The sequence below is a fragment of the Cyprinus carpio genome, unplaced genomic scaffold (genome assembly GCF_018340385.1).
Source record: "Cyprinus carpio isolate SPL01 unplaced genomic scaffold, ASM1834038v1 S000006613, whole genome shotgun sequence".
NCBI classification, from domain to species: Eukaryota; Metazoa; Chordata; class Actinopteri; order Cypriniformes; family Cyprinidae; genus Cyprinus; species Cyprinus carpio.
In genome coordinates, this window is record NW_024879252.1 from 301,044 (window position 1) to 323,023 (window position 21,980).

Here is a 21,980-nt window from a genome sequence, read left to right on the forward strand (position 1 = left end):
GTAATGCCAAATTATATAATTTTTTAAAATATAAAACACCCTTAATTGTGGTAAACATAATAAACACACTAATCATTAATAAACATACTAGAAAATATCATTACTTAAATATAAAAACTAAGTAAGTGCATTTAAAGTCGACACCATTAAATAACAAGCAGCATGTGTGTGTTTGTTGTAACCATAGACTGTATAAAGGTTGTAACAGAGGCCGTTCGATATTAGGCATAGTGTGTGACTGCGCATGCGTCGCGCCGCAGACTGCCAGCCCGGCGTGAGTCGAGGAGGAAGCACAGCTCGTTCGGCCTCCTATGCTTCCGTCCCTGACCGAGGACGAGCGAACCAACGTCCACCTGCCGTATTCTCTTATCGGCGGCACGGGAAACCGCACAGAACCGTGTGCTCGTGTGTTTTAGGAGTGTTTCAGTACAAAGCCTCCATGGAGTCTGATGGAAGGAGAGAGCAGCTGAAGACGAACCTCGAACACTGAGACGGTCTACGCGAGGATCCGAGGTAACGCAGCTCATTTTAAACCGTTTAACATTTGCTTTCGCTGTGTTTTACATCACACGACTGTTTAGAGATGGATTTGGGTGTTTAGAAAGAGGGAAAGGTGGAAACCAGTGGCCTCGTGTCGCTACAAAGCCAGCTGCGCATTCAACCGCATGAAAACAAATATAATACTGAGTCGTTGATTATGAATCAGCTGTTTATGACTGATATTGTTAAGCAAATGCGTGTGAAGGAACTCTTACTAGTTATGAACTGCTCCTTAGCCATATCTGGAGATATGATACGTAGGTTAATGTCAGTGTTAATTATTAAGATTATTAATGTGCAAAGTCTGTGCCCTTCATATGGTACAGCTAAACCTTTAAGACTGTAAACCTTTCAAATGGTAAGTATAGTTACACTAACGTTACATGGTTTCCACTTAGAAATGTTAACTAGTTGGCAGGTGAGTAGGGGAGTAACTCGATAACATTCATCACAGGTCATGCGTACAAAAAACCGTCGCATTCGTTTTGTAAACACAAAACAGTTTGTAACATTTCTTGTTTGGTGTTTTTGCACATTTATTTATTTGTTTGTCTGTTTGTGTTTTTCAACAGTGTTTTACTGGGGGTCATTTTTCCGTCTAATATTTTAATGTCAAAAGTTTTTGAAAGCATGAATAAATAATTAAATAAATTAATGCAAAAAAAAAGTAATAGTAATAATTTTCAGGTCAATTACAGGAAGTAAATTTCAGCACAGCATGAGTTCAAATGTTTAACCCACTGTATCTTAATTACTTCAAATAACTAACATTGATTTAACACTTTTTATATTCTGCTTACTGAGTGGGTTTTACCTTTATATTGTTATAATTCTTTAATTTTTACCTGTTAGAAATGATGCATTTAAAGAAATAGTGTAACTGGTGTGGTGCCCACATTATTAATATTTCACAATATATTACTACTTTTAAATACTTTTAATATTTATTATTGAGTTTAAATAGAAAACTTTAAGTTCAGAGGCACTGTAAGTTCATACAGTAGAAGAAAAATACTGAGCATAAAAAACAAACAAACATATACTTCAAAATATAGTCTTTTATCTATTACCTTTACTTTCAGCATGTGCAGAATAAGTGTCATAATTAAAGACATTAATGCTCTGTCCAAAAGTATGTACTATTGTGTTTGAATGAAACTTACTTTGCCATCGTTAAAGAAGTATGTTCTGTATAGTATGAATATGGGTGGTATGATTGAATTTTGGACATGCTGTTTTCCACCTACTATATAGTGAGGAAGTAGACTTATTCAGAGTGTGTTTCAGTTGTCTGCATTCTTCCTTATATCATCTCAGGATTACTTTAACACACGACTTGACATGCAGGGTTGGATTGTTGGTTTGCTCACATGATCTGTCTCTCTCGTATCCCAAACCAGCTGTCCCACTATGGATCTCAGCAGATTGGTGCCTTTCTGGATTGTATGTATATTCTTCTTGTTGGAATGTCGAGCGGACAAATCCAACCATGTAAACCCAGACCCCTTACCATCGGACAACGGTGTCTCAGGTGAGTTTGAACTGTCTGAATTATTATTTTACATTGGATAAAAAGTAGCTGTGTCATCATAGCTGACGGCCTTATCAACAAACAAAATGTACTTTAGAGTGCTCTGTGCTTTGCAGCCCCCTGTGCCAGTGCTGTAGTCTTATTTAGAAATTGTATGGGGGTCTAAATGTGGCCCGGCTGAGAATAGTCAGGGAATGCAATCTCTGTTAAGCACTGTCCTTACTTGTGGCAGCATGTCAAATAAAGGTGCCTAGAGCATCATAGCGCGTACAATTGCTTCTGAAATGTGTTTTATGCCCATATAAAGGGTGGCTTGTCCTTAGAGTTCATACAAGTTGACTTATAAGTGATGATTGGGATCTGTTGCTTCTTGCCCGGATGCTTGCTCTACGAAACAAACCAGTTTCAGTCAAAAGTGTGTGCGTTGTGGGGGTGTGTGCGGGGCTTTTCTGTTTTAATTCAGATTTTCTGTTGTAATTTGAATCAGTTCTGATTTTGGCAATGGGTTTATTTTAAAAGTCATAAAAAAGTGATGTCCAGGCCTAGAAAATTATGCAATAATGTGAACATTTTTGTATAAAGTTACACTCAAAGAACAAAGAAAAATTATAGACAACAAAAAATTTATAAATAGTATTCTAAATCAAAATACATAGTATTCTAAATTACACTAGGCATGGGCCAGTATGAGATTTTGACCTTATGTGTTATTTTTAAATGACTGGGTAAAAAAAATAAAAATAAAATTCCCGCTGGACACAATATATTTTGATTTTGAGCAGCATACAGAATATTAAAAACAGTAGAATTAGTTTTTTTTTCTTTGATTTTTTCCTAAAAATAAAAATTTAAAGACTGACATCTTTATTTAACCTTAATCTGTAATTAGTTATTTAATTTTAGTTATATATTCATATACATTTCATTTATATCATTTCATATCATTTAGTTATATAATAATAATCATACACATAATCTGATTCAATAATAACCCAATTTGAAGCAAAAACAGAATGTTCTGACAAGCTTTGGGAAATTATACGACGTAAACTGTTCAAAAGACAGTCAGCTCCCCTCAGAAACACGTTCATATAAACCCCCAAATCAATATTGAGGATTTTCTTTCAATAGTTCGTGCATCATGAACAGTGAGTGATCTGCCTGCTACAGTATTTTCTCTTTGTGTCCGTCTTCAGTGTCTCTGGCCTGTGTTAACGGGCATTAGCAGACTTCATATTTTCACATAAATGACATTTTGGAAAATGATTGCATTGCAAAGCAGTTTGTGCAAGTCCAGAACAGAGTTGCAATAAGGCAAAAAACGGTCGTTTGTCGATTGCGTAAAGGCCAAAGTATATTTCGTCCGTCCGTGCACCGTTGGCATTACGTTATTTTCGTCATCAAGAAGGGCTCACGGACAGCTGCGCACCCTGTGGTACTGCGCATGTGTCAATCTCATCCGTCCGCGCTCATCTGCGGTAGACTTTTGAAAGCGGTGCGGAAGCGGCTGTGCACGAGACTGAAAGGAAAGCTGAATGTGAAGTATACGCGGGCCTTAAGTTCGACCATCCTACACACATGTGACTGACCGCTCGCTTGCACCAACAGGAGGAGGAAGGGTCAGTGTTACTCTCTACACTGCACTCAGCCTGAGGGATTCCTTCTCTTTCAGTCATTGAGGAGACATGGAAAAGTACATATAGTATAATGTAATTTATAAGCGTATAATTATAAATAATGCAGAAGTGTATAATTTATTAAATAATCATGCAATAATGAAAATATGTTTATGTTCAGCCTTAAAAATGCAAATATATTAATTAATTAAAAATAAATTGTAGGTAAGGGAAGTGAATTACCAGTGATCTCTCTTCCACCCTCAGTACCACGACTGAGGTGAGACCCATGAGCAAGGCACAGAACCCCCAACTGCTCCCTGGGAACTGTGGCAAAAATGGTTGCCCACTGCTCTGGGGGTGTGTTCACGGTGTTTGTGTGTTTGTTCACCACTCACCGATGTGTGTGTGTGCACATGGATGGCTTAAATGCAGGGCACAAATTCCAAGTATGGGACATGTCACATCACTTTCACTTTGTTTTTCCATGTCATTGTTCAGATAACCCTGGGAACCCTGGAAGTGCATTATTGGCTTGTAACCAGTATGATGATTTTTTGAGTTTTAGATTTAATCTTATTTTCTTCCTTCCATATCTTATTTATGAAGCTCAACGCAAATGTTAAGTGGACAATTTTCTTAATGCAGTTGCTTTTTACATAGTATTATTACATGTGAACCTGACTGATGTTTAAGTTATATTTGTCTGTCATCAATCACGTTATGCCTCAATGGCTTTTGTGTAGTACAACTTAAAGACGTAAAAAAAAAAAAGTTGTCTTTTACAATGAATAGCTATGGCCTTCTAGTGTTCTGGCTTTTCTGTGTTATGTTAGTGAATCAAACCGTCTGATCTTGATTGCAGTGTAATGACTTAAGAGCCCTTTGGGAAAACTGCCTAAAGTCCAGAGTGTATTTCAAAGCTTTTGTAGAACTGGAATAGAGCCCAGTCATTAAGTGATAAAACACCGTCCAGCTACTGGTTGAATGACCTGTAGTGTATGTGTCACTGTCCACCATATTTCACACTAAATTTTGCACTGATCTGACCTGTAGAAAGTCACCTGTAACTTTGCAAATCGATCCAGGTCTACTATTCCAATCAATAGTATGCTATTCTTGGTATTTGTAGTAGTAACACATGATTATTTTGCATCTTTAATGCATATTTGTGTACGAGACAAGTAGTGTACGTTTAGCATACCATAGTGATAAAAACATTACTTCCACCACATTCATAACACTGGAAATGAAGTTTATACTACACGTTTAAGTAAATGTAGCAGATAACCTGGATATCTTGTGCATGCAGAGAATTTGCATACTTTACACACAAACACACACACACACACACACACACACACACACACACACACACACACACACACACACATATATACTGCAAAGATAAAGTAGCATGCTATTCTGAATCTAAACATAACATTGTTCTCTCTCTGACTGTGGAAATAACATACCATAGGTTGTTATTTTGCATCTGAAACAGGTTAATGTAAATATTTTTTTAAGAGTAAGAAGTTTGCAAAGCAAATTATCATGCTGTACACTGTATGCTACTGGTGTGTTCTATCTTTTCTGAGCAGGTTGGGCTCGTTGCTTTAAATTTCAGTAGCTGTGGGTATGTGTATATCATGTATGGGTGTCTTACAATGCTTATATTTCTTTAAGATATTTTATTCTTTGCATCAGGCACAATGTGTGTGTGTTCACAGTGTGCATGTGTGCACTTGGATGGGTAAATGCAGAACACAAATTCTGAGTATGGTTCACCAAACTTGGCCACATGTCACTTCACTTCACTTTAAAAAAATAACATGCCAAGTCACTTATATAGACAGCATAAAGAGACATTAAGACACAGAAATTAGTCTTAGATAATGGAGTTTTCCTGGCTTTCCCAGCACTTAGATTAACCGGCACATGGGAAATGTGGCAACTTTGGCCTTTATCGAATTCAGTCACAAGCGTTCAAGGAAGTTTGGGGTTTCCGTTTTTTTTTTTCCTGTTTTTTTTTTCCTCTTCCCCGTTCTAACCATGATGTTGTTACAAACTCATTACAAAATGACAAGAAAACGGTTTATGAATTAATGTTAATCTTCCAACACCTCTATGATAGTGTCCCTTTATTCAGTAAGAACACGTTAACTTGATCAAAAGTGACAGTAAAGACATTTCTAATGTTAAAAACAATTTAAATTTTAAATTATTGCAAATCATCAAAATGTATCACGGTTTCCAAAAAAGCAGCACAACTGCTTTCAACATTGATAATAGTAAGAATATTTCTTGATCACCAGGGTTATAATAGTTTACTAAAACCATAAAAAAAAAAAAAATATTTGAAATAAAATAAACTTTACAACATGTAACAGTTTTGCCATCACAGGAATAAATAACATTTTAAAATATATTCAAATAGAAAAGTTATTTTGAATTGTAGTAATGTTTCACAACATTACTGTTTTTACCATATTCTTTATCAAAAAAATGCAGTCTTGCTGAGCATAAGAGACTTTTTTTGAAAAGGTCCAAAAAGTCTTACCGACGTCAAACTTTTGAACAGTAGTGTATGTCCTAAAACGTCAGCTCTTATCCCATTTTATTAAATATTTCTTGACCACATCAGCCTCTCTGTGACCAAAAACTCTTTCAAGCTTCAGCAGAGAGGATCATTACCCATCATGCCTCCACAGGCCTTGATCTTTGGAACTTGCTGTACGTGTAAGGTCTGAGAACCGCACCGATGGAGCTCAGCGTCTCCTGAGGCTGATGGTCAGGGTTCAGACAGTACAAAACTCATGCCACTGGTCTGGATTTGTTTCCAGTCCTGTTGGAGAAGACAATGTCCCACAGTTGGTGTGCTAGTTTTCAGCCTCCCCAAAAATGCAGCTGGCCCCTCATCTCCTTAGTCCTGTCTGTTATATAACCGCAGATTGACAGAAAATAACTAGTGGCTTGTTGTCCTCTTTCTTTCTAGATAAAATCCATTATATCAAGTTTATTTGATGATTTACTTTTTCTTGTCTAGCTAGACTATTATAATTGTTGTAAGGGGACTTTTGCATTACATAACTGTATTCCCTGAACTCTAATTAGATACAGAGAATCATGTTTCTTACAAAGGCAGTGTTCGTGGCTTTGACCAGTGGTTTTGATCTTAGGCCTGTTTAGGTTATATAAAGCACTTTATATGGGACAACAGCAGGTAACCAAAAGCCAGAAAGATACTCTATGCAAGTATGCAAATGCGTTGCAAGTGTGTCGTCCTATTCTTAATCATTCTTCTCACTATTATCAGGGGGTCAATAGCGTTTCCTTGCTGTTATTTTGGTAGGTAACTTTAAATGTTGAACTAACTAGCTGAGTTTTCTCCAAACTGTTGCTCACCATGACCACTAAAAGAGAACTGATGGGTTATGCAACATGTTTGATGTGGCAGTTTTGCGAAATGTGTGTTGGTCAATGAATTTCTTTCTGATAAATCATAACGAAATGCAATCAAGCTTTTGTAGCATTGTAAATCTGTACAAGGGAAATGTAAGTTTTGGACCTAAAAGTCACAATAATGCAGTGTAATTTTCTTTGTTTGTTGTTTTGATGCAATCTGGTTGAAACATCTAATTTGTGCTTGGATTAAAATTATATATAAATGTAATATGAATTATTATTATTTTGAATATTTATTTATTCACATATTTTGTGTATATACACTACCATTCACAAGTATTTTTTGGAAGAAAATACTTTTATTCTGCAAGGATGCATTAAATACTCAAGTTACTTTAAAGACATTTGAAATGTTATAAAAGATTTCTGTTTTAAATAAATGCTGTTCTTTTGAACTTTTTAATCACTGAAAAAAGTATCACACAACATTAAGCAGCACAACTGTTATACATTGATAATAATAAGAAATGCTTCTTGAGCAGTAAATCAGCATATAAGAATGATTTCTGAAGGCTCATGTGACACTGAAGACTGAAGTAATGATGTTGAAAATTCAGCTTTGCATCAAAGGAATTGATCACATTTTAAAATATATTACAATAGAGAGAGGTATTTTAAACTGTACCAAGCCTCGGTGAGCGACTACTTTCAAAAACAAACTTTAGAATGGTAGTTTGTGCAGACTCTAAAAGTATATATTTGGGGAAAAATAATGTAACACTTTTTTATTTTTTTTTTTTTTGGGAAGTGGGCTTATTTGCTACATTAACATGCAGTAACAGTGACACATTTAACAAGAGTCCCAAAAGAGACCCTCCTCTTGAAATCCGATCACAGGATGTCACAGGATGTCACAGGAGATGTAACTAGGCAGGAGACTAGCATGTTACTAACGGGTGTAAAGCAGCAATCTGTCCTTGCTGATCACTTGTGATTACATAGCCCAAGACAAGTATTTCAGCAACAAATAGATATTGCTCAGTTTCTTCAGGTTTGCTCAATTTGTTTTGAGCACAGCCTGGTATTCAAGACGATACATCTAACATAAAGGTTGTAGTTCATTCTACTTGGTAAGTGATACATTTCAGAAACCAGATATGCTTCTCTTCATTTCCATTTACCAGCCCCCAACTTGGTTTCCAATCATCTATCAAGCCTTCAAGGTGACTTTAAAAGGCTTAGATAGACTTCTGTCTCTGTTCAGGGAGAGCTTTAAGAGACGTCTCCTCTTAAGTTTCTAAATGCCTTGTGTTATGAAAAAACAGATGGCAAGGTGTATTTCTGCAGCTCATGAAGCTCTTGGACCGGTTTCTTTGTGTTATAACACTCTGATATACATAAACACGACTGGATACATCACAGCCAGTTTCTCTAGTACCACACGCCCTGACCCACTTGTGAACGTTCATACAAGCTACTCCAGGTTCGCTCCGCACAAACCAGAGCTTTCCTGGCCCTCAGAACCTTGAATGTGGTAACACAACAGCTGTGCAGATTTGCGGCCTAAAAATAGTTGTTTGCTAGTTTTAGTTAATACCACAGCCGGGTCTATTTTTAGCTCCCCTCACAGTTTGAGCTGGAAACCTCCACGGACACAGTGGGATTTGGAGAAGGTTGTTTAGAAGCATCTCTGAATTCTGGAATTGGATACGGTGCTCTCATTTTATGTCTTCATTAGCACGCAATGTTCTCATCTAAGAGTGCTTTGTGGCCCCTGAAAATTAAGTTAACTTTTGCTAAGGCAACAGGCCATATTGGGTTTTTATCTCACCTTTATTTCCAAAGAGGCTCTCTTTTATTGTTTGATGTGGTCCTGTTTAATGTGCTAGTTCTCAATTAAAAACCAACAATGCTTCAATAGGATGGTGTAATGGTTAAAGATCTTGGCTGGTAAACGAAAGACTACATGTTTGAAACTCAAAAGGATCTTTCATCATTGTGATATTAAGCAAGGCACTTGATCCCAGGTTGCACTAGTGATGTGGAACATAACGTAAGTGATAAAAGCATCTGCAAAATGAGTACTTACAAGTAATCGTGAATTGCCTTTTGCATCTCTACTTCCATAACTTTACTTGTATTAATTTGTTGTATGGTTGTGTGAAACAGGATAATAAACTAGAAAAATTATATGACCAGGCTTTATTTTATCCATCAGGATTTATAAAAAGTGGATGTTTGATACAAGGAAGGACCTAGTCCTAATAATACTTTGCCAGAACATTTAGTGTTTGAACAATAAATCGCCAAAACTAGTATATAGCAACCCATATTTGGCATTAAAAAAAAAATAAAAAAAAAAAATAATAATAATAATAATAATAATAATGCGAAAACATCTGTCAGCAGCATTTTTAATTTTAAAAATTCCCATATCAATTTATTTTTTTATCTAATATATTATTTAACAGAACTGTTAAAGAAAATAATTGATGTATGGAAAAAAAAGTAATATAGCATTTTGATTCTTTATGTAAAATATAAGGTTCATTGCAGCAATTGTTGTGCATGTTATCTGCTGTCTTTAAATTATATAGTGTGAAATCATATTTCAGTTTTGTCAGCCATTGGCCTAGTCTGTAAGATATTGGCTTTGGCATTTCATTTAAAGATTACAAGGATCCAGAACATGAATTATAAATATAATAAATAAGTGGTAATTTAAGAATTTGAATTGTATGCAGCTTGGTTTGTTTCAGTATCTCAGTAACTGTGTCTGTCTCTTTTCTTCAGAGCTTTGCCGCATTGATGAGCTGCTCTGCCAGGATGAGAACGCCATCCTCAGTTTTGAGGCCATTCGCAACATCCACAAGCAAATGGACGACGATGACAATGGGAATGTGGATGTTTTGGAAACCGATGGGGTCAGTGAATTACTTCTAAAGCTGCTTTTGAGTGGCCAACTTTTGGTTAATTAGGCAGCTGCTTGACCTTTGTTCTTTTCTAACCTCACTCTCAGTGTAGCTGATTAAGCAGCTGATTAATTTTTCTCATAGCATTAATGTTCAACTCAGCATGATGGTGAATGAGTAAACTGCAGCAGGCTAATAGGTATCCTGATGCTTGTTGATATTAGGTTTATGTTTTTCATTTTACTAGCTATCTGTTCATTTACTCTATGGAGTACAATAGACTGCCATGGTTTTGGAAGTATTTTTCAAATTTATTTTCTGCAAAAATTCACGATCCAATACAGCTATCTCAGAGATTATTTTAAAAAATTACAAACTCCTGCAGAAAGAGTGCTCATCTAGGATCAGCCTGACCTGTCACTTAATAAATCCACTGATTACAAAAGAATAAAAGATAGAGGCTTTACTAGTCTACACTTGTGCATGTCATTTGTCATGTGTTTTTGACCTTCATCTTAAAGACTTTTGCCCAACTGGTTATGAGATGATGAATCTGTCAACAGCATTCTATCGCTCAAGGATATGGCATGCAGACTAGTCTTGTGAAAGGACATATTTTTGCTCGTTTTCTCAGCAGTTATCCCTAGTCACATCTCAGATGTCTGTGAGCTCCAGAAACTTCTCAGGAATAAGAATAAGTCAAGGTAGTTATGATACTAACTATCCATAAACCAACTTGTCAGTTGGTTTATCCAGATGCTTTAATGCAGTGGTTTTCAGTAGAAGTAGTAAATGTTTTTAGTGGCATATCCTGTTTATTTTTATTGTATGTGCGCAGCTATTTTTAGCTTGAATGTTGAAGGCTTCCAGTGTCAGCTGTTATTTTAGGTTTTACAAATCAGTATTTGTTATAATTTTATTTTAATTCATTATCAAAGTCATAATCACACTAGTTTATAGTGCACGTTTTACTGTTTACCTACATTTGATATCTTTTAAGTAATTTATCTCAACTGGCCAATGAATTAGGCGTCTTGTACATTTACAGGAAATAGCTTGTTTCGCATTGAAAAATAAGATGCATAACCTTCTCGGCATGTTTGCGTTTTATGTACTTTTCTTTTAAGTAACATTGTTACAGCCGTGCACTTTCAAGCAGACATCTTTAGGCGTTGCATTGCATCTTATGTTGTTTTGGAGGTTCCCGCCTTTAGCATTTTGTTAAGTCTATAAATACTTTTTAATACATGATTTTTAGGATTCGAAATAATCAACACAATCAAAATATTGCTGAAAAGCCTGTTGTACACAATCCTCCACATCCCTTTTTTCATTCAAATCTCAAAAATCATTCAAATATAAGTATCATATGTGATACTTCAGGCTTTTTATGAATGTTTATTTGTTCATCTCTCAAGCATCGCTTTTGCATTGCAATATGTTTTGCACCCTACAATAAAAACTACAGAGATTTGATAATAAAACTATTTAAAAGTTATCTTAAGTTAGAATTAGTCTTATAAGTTTTAAATGTTTTTCAGTGAACCTGCATTGTTTCATTTTAATGCAATCTGTTTTTCTCTTTCACCCACATGAAGTTAGCCTAGCTGCTACCAAATGTGAAATGGCCCACTAGCTAACATTAAGCAACATTAACCCACTCAAAGCTGCAATGAAAGACAAGTCCCGACAGACTAGGGCTGTTCATTCTTTCAGCAATATGTTTCTAAGCAATAAACTCACACATATGCCTCTTGTACCACAACTCTTTTATGAATGGTATCCAAAATCTCTGATGCTGCTTTTGAACCGGTGGCCGTTTGCCCAAGAAAAGCCAGTCATCGTTTTCGTTGGGTGTCGTTTTGGAAGCATACGCAGGGCCTGCCCCTCCCTGGCATCCTTCAGTCGCACGATATGTTGTGTAGGCGTGCTGTCCTGCTGCCTCCAGCCTCCTCGAAGCAGCATCAAGGCAAATCTGACGGAATGGCAACCATAGATTTGCAAGCATCCTGATATTCTTGTGAGAGTTGGTGTTCCAAAATCTCAAAATGATGATTTGAAGGCATGTAGTGCATTTTACAATCACAAAATGTAGCTGATAGAAACGGTTACGCTATGTTCAGTGTTGGTTTCCACACAGCAGTCTTGCTCATCTTGCTCAGCACTTGTCTTTGAGTGGGCAAGTCGATGAATGTCTTGGCCTTTATCTGAAAACCATGACTCATTTCTTTTTTTATGCCTTGGTGACAGCATTTCCAGTGAAATTGTGGATTTGAATTGCCACTGTGGGAAAAAGTCAAGCATCTCTACATGTTTTTGATATGTCAGTCATAAGCCATTTTGAATGCTGTTAAAACAACAAATTTGATTTCAAGAGAGCAGGTTTGGTTTGTCAGGTGTATCTAAGTCTATACACATTTATGACAAATCTCCCACAGTGGTTGCAGTTTAACCACAGTTTGAAGCTCTTTACCGTATTAAATATTCTGTGACTTGCACTCTGACCTTCTGTTGTGTTATGTTGTGTAATCATTTTTAGGGGTGCACAATAAATATCGGCCGATAATTAACTGACAAGCTTTGCAAATCCACACTGATAATGAACGTGGATTTGCGCAGCTTGTTAGTTAACAACGGCTCTGTGTAGTAACAGCTGCTCTATGTGAAATCATGCACTTGATGGAATTTACCGCTGATTAGATAACCGGCTTTACTGACGAGATGCGCATAAATTATTGGCCGATATTTATCGTGCAACCCTAATCATTTTTGCCGTCTGCTGTGTCTGAGCAAACAGAGTCTTTGCTCTATATATGTTCAGAAAACCCAATGGTGTTAATAGACCCAGAATGTCTTAAAACATCATGCCGTCTACGTGTTAGAGAGTTTTTGTCCATTGAGTTGGCTGTTAAATGTTTCCTAGAGTAAACAGTTTATTGTCATTGAATTACGTTCTGGTCATTTGCTCATGATGGTCAAACAAACTGTATTTTTGCTCCAGTCAGTGTTTGGTGTGAGCAGGACTATGGGCTTGGAAACCAAGCGACTAACAAAATGTAGTATTGTGTGTCATAGCCGGGTTAAAATCTAAGTCCTTACATAGTGTCTGTTAAGACTGTAAAGGCTTCTGTTATCCATTAGCAAAAATATTTATCTATTTATTTATTTATTTGTTATATTTTTAATATTATTTTGTTTTATGGCATTTTAATATTTTTATTTTATCGCATTATTTGTATTTTTTATTTTTTATTTTATTTTTTTATAATATTGTTTTATGTATTTTTGGTATTATTTTTATTTAATTTTATTGTTTAATTATTATTTTATATATTTTATTTTATATATGGTTTTTACTTTTTTTTATTTTTACTTTTTAATTTTATTTTATCGTCAGCTGATATCTTCACTGTACCATGGTACCGCTATAGTAATTTTTAAGGAATGCATTCAGTGTCTGTTTACTTTTTTGCAGTTGTCTGCAAACAAATTATTCTACACATCTCCATCTCAAGGTCTTTATTGAGGAAATATAAAAATAAATATATCTCTGCTCTCAAGCTCTTTATAAAGGAAACATTTAAAAAAAAAAAAAAAAAATCTCTGCTAGTGGAGAATAAAGCGATCATATTCTGAATGCACTGGTATCATTGAGATGCCTATTGAAATAGATTTCATTTTGTTCCCTGTTATCCAACAGTTTTTAAGAGAGGACCTCAACTACAATGACCCCAAAGCAAAGCACAACACTTTCCACGGTGACGACCAGCTCATAAGCGTGGAGGACCTGTGGAATGCCTGGAAGAGTTCGAAAGGTGAGCACAACTCTTTCATAATGACCCATAAACGCAGAAAGCTGCATGTCATGCTTTTCTCACATGCAGTGGAATATGTTGTACCTTTTATTGAAAAACAACTCATTGGTTGACCTTTGCTAATGCAGACTCAGATTCTTAGAAGGTTTTTGCTGACCTGAATACATCAAAGTCAGATTATTATTTTTTTTACATCAAGGTTTTTTTTTTTTTTTTTTTTTTCAGTTGACTGCACAGTGTGCCTTAAACTGTACAGTTGGATAAAATGATGTGGAAAAAAATAGGTTGATTAATTAAAATACATCCCAGATTCATTCTGTGATACCAGATGGTTTTACCATGGCATTTCTGGAAATGTATTATAAATAACATGGTTTTCTTTTAAGTTACTTGGCCATGCTAATATGATGGTAAATCAATATTATATAATTATATTATTATTGTCATACCATTTATGTTATTTCACAGTCTGTAAACTGTAAACGTTCAATACAATATTTATTATTATTATTGTAATTAATAATTATATTTAATTATATTTATATAATTGTATTATATTTACTTTTTATTTTACGTTAAAATATTACAACATAAATATTTCAATTTTAGTAGTAGTAGTAGTAGTAATGAAAATTTAAATTCTAATGTAACATGGTACAATCATAATGCTAGGACATGGTTCTTTTATGTAGGGCATGTGTTGTGTTAAGTGTTAACTTAAATGGGCCTCTTAACTGCAGGAGTGTGAACACTTAGGGAGCCACTTTTCAGTGGTTTTCAACACCTCCTCCAAATCCAGATAAACTCCAGATCCGCTCCAGAACACTCAACATGTGCGTCCTGCCCATAAATGTGAATGAGGCCTTGGTAAAACTAAAGCTAAAGGGAATAAAAGGGTGTGCTGCTGGCTGCAGTTGATATACTGCTGCACAATGCAGTGATTGTGGACCGAAATGTCACAGGTTTGTTTCTGAAAGAAAAAGAAAACCTGCTGAATTAAATAACCATATATTAGTGTAAAGTTAGGACAACATAATAAATTGGCCTATTGGGTTTCAAAATGAAAGAGGAAACGCTTCCCATTTATTTTTTTGGTAAGGTAAGAGGCTGATATCAACATGAGCGGTTTGCATGACCTCATTCTCAAATCATGAACAAAACTTTGCAGGGTAACATAAAATACTAGTTATTCAGCAACCAACTTGTCAGTTAGAAATCTTTATTGTCTTCATTGGAAGAAATAAACATATTGTGACTGCGTCATTGATTATCCCTTTATAATTTATCCAGTGATAATTTAGTGCAATAAAATGTTATTTACACTACCACTGAAATTGAGTCAGTAAGATTTATTTGTTTATTTATTTATTTATTTTTATTTGGTTATTCATATTTTCCTTCAGCAAGTACTAACTAATTTGATCAAAAGTGACAGGAAGGACATTTGTTACAGAAGATTTTTATTTCAAAAAAATCCTGAAAAAAAAGTACATTTAAAATAAATGGTTGTATACTGTACATTTTGGCAAATATACTTGGATCTGACAATAAACCCTCCACATTGTCTGTTGCGGGTTCAGGCTTTCTCTTAGTGTTTCCCCTGGTCCTCTCTTTTTATTTCTGTCTCTGGTCAGTTTTATCCTGCATTGCAGCTCTTCCTCAAACCACAGCTGAAGAGCCAAGGCTATGAAAGCCAATCTGTCCCAGCCGAGCAGTGCACACACACACACACACTAAGCACAGTTTTGTGCTATGGTCAGGCGTGACGCGAGAGAGAGATATACTCTTACAGTGTTTTCATTGAGAGCTGGCAGTCAAATGTGTTTCAAATGTGGTGTGACAGTGATTATCTCTGTTATTTATGCCAGTGTAATATTTATACTCCTTTAAAATGTGATGGTACTGGATGGTTATGCCAGCTGTCCCTCTGCTGTGTATGCTTTATTTTTGGTGTCTTTTTCCCTTTTCATTCAAATATCATGGGCAGTTTTGATCGCTTAGTGTGTCATTGCCATTGACGGCTGATTAATTGCGATAAATCTTAGCCTCTGGCAAATATGTTTCTGTGTTTTTGCAAATTTCCTTTTGTTTCATCGTCAGAATGTGACACTGCAGATAACCCAGTCAATGCTAGCCATGTCCCAAAAAGTCAGCTGACATGTAGGAAAACAAATCACTTCAAATATGAAAACAAATAATATTTAATCTTTTTTAGTAAGTGTTTTAGTTAGATTTTTTTATTCACTATTTTTTATTTATTAAATTATTATTATTATTTTTTTAATATAGATTATATTTTATATGGATTTTTTATTTTATTATTTGAATTCATTATTAGCTTTTAATACCTCACAAATCCCTTTCAGTTTCCTCATAAACCCCAGTTTGAGAAAGCTTGTTCTAAAATACAGATAGTTCAGTCTGAAATGAAAGATTTGGCTTCTACCAAAGATCTCAGCAGGCTCATATTGTACAGTCAGAGTCGTACAAACAACAATTTTAAAGGCCAAAAATAAATTGCACCGTATGAATAGGATCATTTATCAATTAAGATGAATTTAGCATGAAAAAGAAGCTTCTTCAAAATCAGATATTGACGCTCTTAGTCACGCTCTATTCCCTGCAGACCTCTGATGATGTAACGATTTGTTTTTAAAAAACCGTCACGATTCTTACTAAATTAAAAACTCCATTAGGAGACTCATTTTAAGTCAAAACCACCCACTTTTGGTCACACGTTGTATTACACAGCATTTATCAGCTTGTTTTGATAAATGAATTCTGGCACGTTGCGATGTTTATGAATTTGGCCTGATTCTAGTTTGTGTTTCTGTTCTCCAGTGTACAACTGGACAGTGGATGAGGTTGTGGATTGGCTTATCGACTACCTCGAGCTGCCACAATATGCGGAAGCCTTCCGGAAGTTGAATTTCAATGGTACATCCATGCCTCGGTGAGTTTGAACAGCAGTAATTAACAAGAAGAGTGTTTCTTTAAAGCTGCTGTGTGTAATTATTATAATATTATGTAATATCATTTATTAATTGTGTTATTATAATATTGCATCGTATGTATATATAATTATATGTGCCTACACATGTACATACACACTACTGTTAAAAAATATTTTATGCACAACAAAAATAATAATGTGAAATATTACTCATAAATTTTATTTCTGTAATGGCAAATCTGAATTTTCAGAAGTCATTTGTCTTCAGAGTCACATGATCCTTCAGAATCACCTTTGTACAGTTTAATGTATCCTTGCTTAATAAAAGTATTAATTTCTTTTATTTTGTGAACATTAACTTTTGAATGGTAGTGTGTAAGTATATTCATAAAATTGATTATATCACAGTTTAATATGCACAGACAACTGGAATTTTGTAAATCTGTTTCTTTTCCCCAAAAATGGCCATCTGTGCCATTTGGTGGTACTAGTAGTGAAGAAATTAAACACAGCAGTTAAAAAAAAAAATAGTGCAGGATGTGTTAAACACATTTGAGACTGTGCTCTTAACTTCTGACATGCTGGTTGAATTAGTTTGGTCTGAGTGTAATGGGAAACACTTGACACTTATCCTAACTGAGCATTTATTCCACTTTTAGCGAGACAAGAATTACTTGAAACTCAAAACTTGACCGCTGAGAGCATCATTCATGGATTTAAAACTCTGAAACTCATTTTTCTATTTGACTCAATAAGTCTGACCTCTTACTCAGGGCGCATCTGCTGCACTTTTGTATTGATTTATTTTTCTCGTTTCTAGATTGGCGGTGAAGAACGTCACTCTGACGCAGACCGTCCTGAAGATTCTGGACCGGAGTCACTTTCAGAAACTACAGCTCAAGGCTCTGGATACAGTTCTGTTTGGAGCTCCTATGAGTGAGTGAGATTTCCCTCTGGTAGACCATCATAAACCAAACCAAAACATTCAACTCGTATGTATTTTCTAGAAATGTTTGAAGCGATCTGTACCTTGGGTCTGCTGAGGTGTGATTATTTCTGTTTCTGTTGTAATCTGTCTGTAACTTTAAACATGTTCAAACGCGAGGCAGCTGCTGAGGTGTCTTATCACATCTGACGGTCGATAGCCCACTTAAACATGCAAATAAGTTCAGAAGAACCTGCTTATCTACTTGGGCTTTAGACTACTTGTAGTGAATTGCCAGCAATTGCTGATCTATATATGGGAGGAGCAGTAGAAATTCAAACGTGGTGTTACTTTGGATTTAGGATTAGTATCTGAGAAACAGCCAACTGTTAGTTTGGACTTGCATTTATCTGGAAAACACTCTATCAACCAACAATGCTTTGGCATTTAGGATGTATCACTGATTAAAGTCTTTGTATGCAGGAAGGCCAAATAGTTTTGGTTTTTAATGAGTCAGAGTGTGAGTAGTTACACTATGTTCAAATGTTTGACATTGGTAAATTGTCTCAACAAGCTTGCATTTATTTGAAAAACAGTAATATTGTGAAATTGTATTACTATGTAAAATAATTAAATATATGTAATTCATTCCTGTAGTGAATTTTCAACATCATAACTTCAGCATCACATGATTCTTCAGAAATCATTCTAATATGCTGATTTGTTGCTCAAGTGTTACATTTTCATCAGTATTCTTTGGTAATTAGAAAGTTGAAAAGAACAGCATTTATTTTAAATCTGTTTTTTAGAATGTCTTAACTGTTGGTCAGTTTAATGCTAAATAAAACTGTTGATTTCTTAAAAAAAAAACAAAAAAAAGAAACTCTAACTCCAAACTTTTGAACAGTAGTTTATTATAGAGACCTAAAACAGGCTAACAATAGCACTTTTAAGTTGGTCCCAGACCAAAAAGTCCAGAGCCCTTTGTCATATTCTGCCATATTGATCAATGCAATCCTCTTCCATTTATTTTTCTACGGTGGTCCATTTTTCCTCTTTAAATGTTCTCTGAGACCAATTAGCCAGTATCCACAGGTCTTGTGAGGCTCGTAGTCATCTGCTGTAGGCCGATAAGGGAAGGCTTGAGGGGTTGGATAGGGAGGGTGTAGACAATCACTCTGTATTCTGAGCACACGTCTTTGGCGCACTGAAACGGATGCGGCCCATCATGTCTATCCTTCCAGAATGCTGGTGTACTGGTTTGACAGGTTTAGAGTTATTTGTAAAAGAGAGAGCGTATTTGATCCATTCCCTTTCTTTTGTTTCATCAATGCCTTATGTGTTTACAAAAAAGCTTGTTCCCAGGAGCACATTCTTGCACAGTCTGTTACATTCCTGGGAGTGTTATCTAAAGAATCTGACTTGAAATGGAAACGGGATCAGTCTGTGCCATGCACTATTTGCTCTTTCTGTTTGCTAACCATCCATCAGCTCGGATTGCACGTCACAGATTAGACAGTAACACTGCAATGTGATTTGATTTATGCCACACCCCAGAATACACCAGGGCTGACATAACCATGCGCTACACATGCCTTTTGTTATGATCAAGAATTTCCTTTTTTTTATATATATAAAAGTTTATAGTTTGTTGTACTATGTAGACATACTCTACCACAACACTCTCGGTGTGTGAAATTCAGGGAAAAAATATATATATATCTTCAATAACTACAGATGCATTAGTTATTTATATATATATATATTATATATATATATATATATATATATATATATATATATATATATTCATTTAAATTATAATTATTTCACAGTGTAACTGAACAAAGGTAATTTCTTTCAGAAACATTAAATAAATCTTACCCAACCCCGAACCTTTGAACAGTACTGTATATTTTTTTAACAGTTTGATGTCAGTTAACCTTTTTTTTAAATTATTATTATTGTCTCGCCAAGTTTTATTAATTTAAGATTTTTGTCTCTCTATTAGATCAAGGATGGAAAATTGCCAAGTTGTTGTTGTACTAACGTTAACTAGAAAACCAAAATGCTATAAAAGTCTGCAATCTCGCCCCTTCAGATCCAGCAACCTTAATTTAAGCATTTGCATTTGACATTCCCTACTCTGGTTCCATTTAGAAGAAATATCTGCTGGCAGCCATCATCAAGACCGTCCTCTCAGAGGTCTGAACAGGGAGTCACAGACAGAGGGTCTGTATGTGGCAGATCTCATTGTGGAAGTTGACCCTGAAGAGGTCCGGCTCCAGGGATACAAGGGAGATGGTGCAGCCTGCATGTGACGGCTCAACACCACCCTACTGATTCCAGCTGCCCTGGTACCTCGGGACAATACTTCCATCAGAAACACGACTCCTTTACCCCTCGTTTTTTGTTCATTCGCTGACACAGTTGACAGGCTTTAAAAGCCTACGCCTCAACGTTTAACAACACCATTTGTATAATTTGTCTCCAGAGAGTGTCCCATCACAGCCTTCTGCTTGTGAGATTTGTTTTTAATGTTAGAGCCACGGTGCTGCAGCTGTTAGTGCAGATGTTCCAGATTCATTGAGCTGTGGTCCTCATGTGGGTCATGCAGGTTTAAGTTTGGCCTTCCTTTGCATTTCCTGTTACTGTACACTACTGGTCTTTTTTTATGTTTTTGAAGAAGTCTCTTATGCTTACCAAACCCCCCCCCTTTTTTTTTTTATAAGTAGGAATACAGTAAAAACAGTAATATCGAATATGTTTTAATAAAATGAAATTTATTCCTGTGATACAAAGCTGAATTTTCAGCATCATTACTCCACTCTTCAGTGTCACATGAGCCTTCAGAAATCATTCTAATGTGCTGATTTGCTATTCAGTTATTATCAGTTATTACTGATGCTTAATTATTAATGGTTCTTATTATCTGTGTTGTACAGTTTTTGCTGCTTAATATTTTTGTGGAAACTGTCATGCAGTTTTTTTCTGGATTTTTTGTTGAATAGAAAGCATTGATTTAAAATGGCAGTCTTTTGTAATCTTATGCTGTCAGTTTTGAAGAACTTTGTCATTTTTGGATGAATTTCAATGCAACCTCGCTAAATAAAACTATTATTATTTTAAATCTTACTTAACTTTTGAATGGTAGCGTATCAGGGTTTCAACAACAATATTAAGCAGCCCAACTCTTTTCAGCATTGAAAATAAGAAAAGTTTCTTGAGCAGCAGATCAGCATATTAGAATGATTTCTGAAGGATCACGTAACTGTAATGATGCTGAAAATTCAGCATTGCATTACAGAAATAAATTGCAAAATATATTAAGATAGAAAGCAGTTCTTTTAAATTATTATAATATTTCACAAAAATACAAACTTTATGAGCAAAATAAACTAAAATATTCAGCCTTGGAGAGTTTTTTTTTTTTTTTTTTTTTTTTTTTTTTTTTTTCAAAAACAGTAAAAATCCTTTGGCCGGTAGATTTTTATCCTTACAATCAAATGCAAAAGCTCTGTAAATAGTATTTTAGTATGTTAGGTTGTTTATTAAAGCTATCAAGCTGATGCAGACCAACTATTTTTCGTGCGAGACAACCGTTCGTGCTCCCTAGAGGATGAGGAGTTGAGAAGAGTGTTATTTTCCATCTCTTAATGCAGACATTTATATTTAATCATGATTATGTACAGATAGAGTAAGAAATTGAGTCATCCAGGGTCAGGACGGTGTGCTGTCCCTGGGGCTGTTGTTAGGTTAACTGTCTTGCCCAGTGGCACAGCAGTGGGAAGTGTTGCAGGACTGTAACTGCAGAAGCCCATGTATCCCTACAGTAAATGTAAATGAACGCTTTAACCTTTACGAGATGAAAGCACTGCAGCTACACTATGTGTACCAGCACAATATTTGCAAGAAAATTGCATTAAACAGCTTTTGTGGGAAGCATTTGGACAGCTTGCAGAGAAAGCCAATGTTTTACGTGTATCAATTTGCAAACTGAATTTAGATGTTCTACCTCATTGTTCAGAATGCAGATTGACTTCTACTACTACAACCTACACCTACACCTCAGCTTTGCACTCTTAAACTAGTCATGGGATGTGTTCCAAAACCTTTTGAGCTGCCTACATGTGCAGCGTATTAAAGCATCCTCGACACACTCCTGATGTGAAAGCTATTGTCTTTTTTTTTATCTATTTGTCTTTATTTCATTCAGTACTGAAGTATCAGTTCAAAAATTCATTCTTAGCACAAGGACTGTGAACCCTGGTAAAGACGAATGT

At 35.5% G+C, this 21,980-nt stretch overlaps 1 protein-coding gene across 1 annotated transcript in view; it reads left to right on the forward strand.

Moving 5' to 3' along the window:
- The first annotated feature begins 216 nt into the window (after positions 1-216).
- The window catches only part of LOC109104084 (stromal interaction molecule 1-like), a 37,420-nt gene continuing 15,656 nt past the window's right edge, over positions 217-21,980 (forward strand). Inside the window, 6 exon segments of the mRNA XM_042754905.1 lie at positions 217-513; positions 1,941-2,071; positions 9,886-10,016; positions 13,705-13,819; positions 16,661-16,772; positions 17,593-17,708. Coding sequence (XP_042610839.1) covers positions 1,951-2,071; positions 9,886-10,016; positions 13,705-13,819; positions 16,661-16,772; positions 17,593-17,708 — 595 coding nt within the window. The 5' untranslated portion in view covers positions 217-513; positions 1,941-1,950.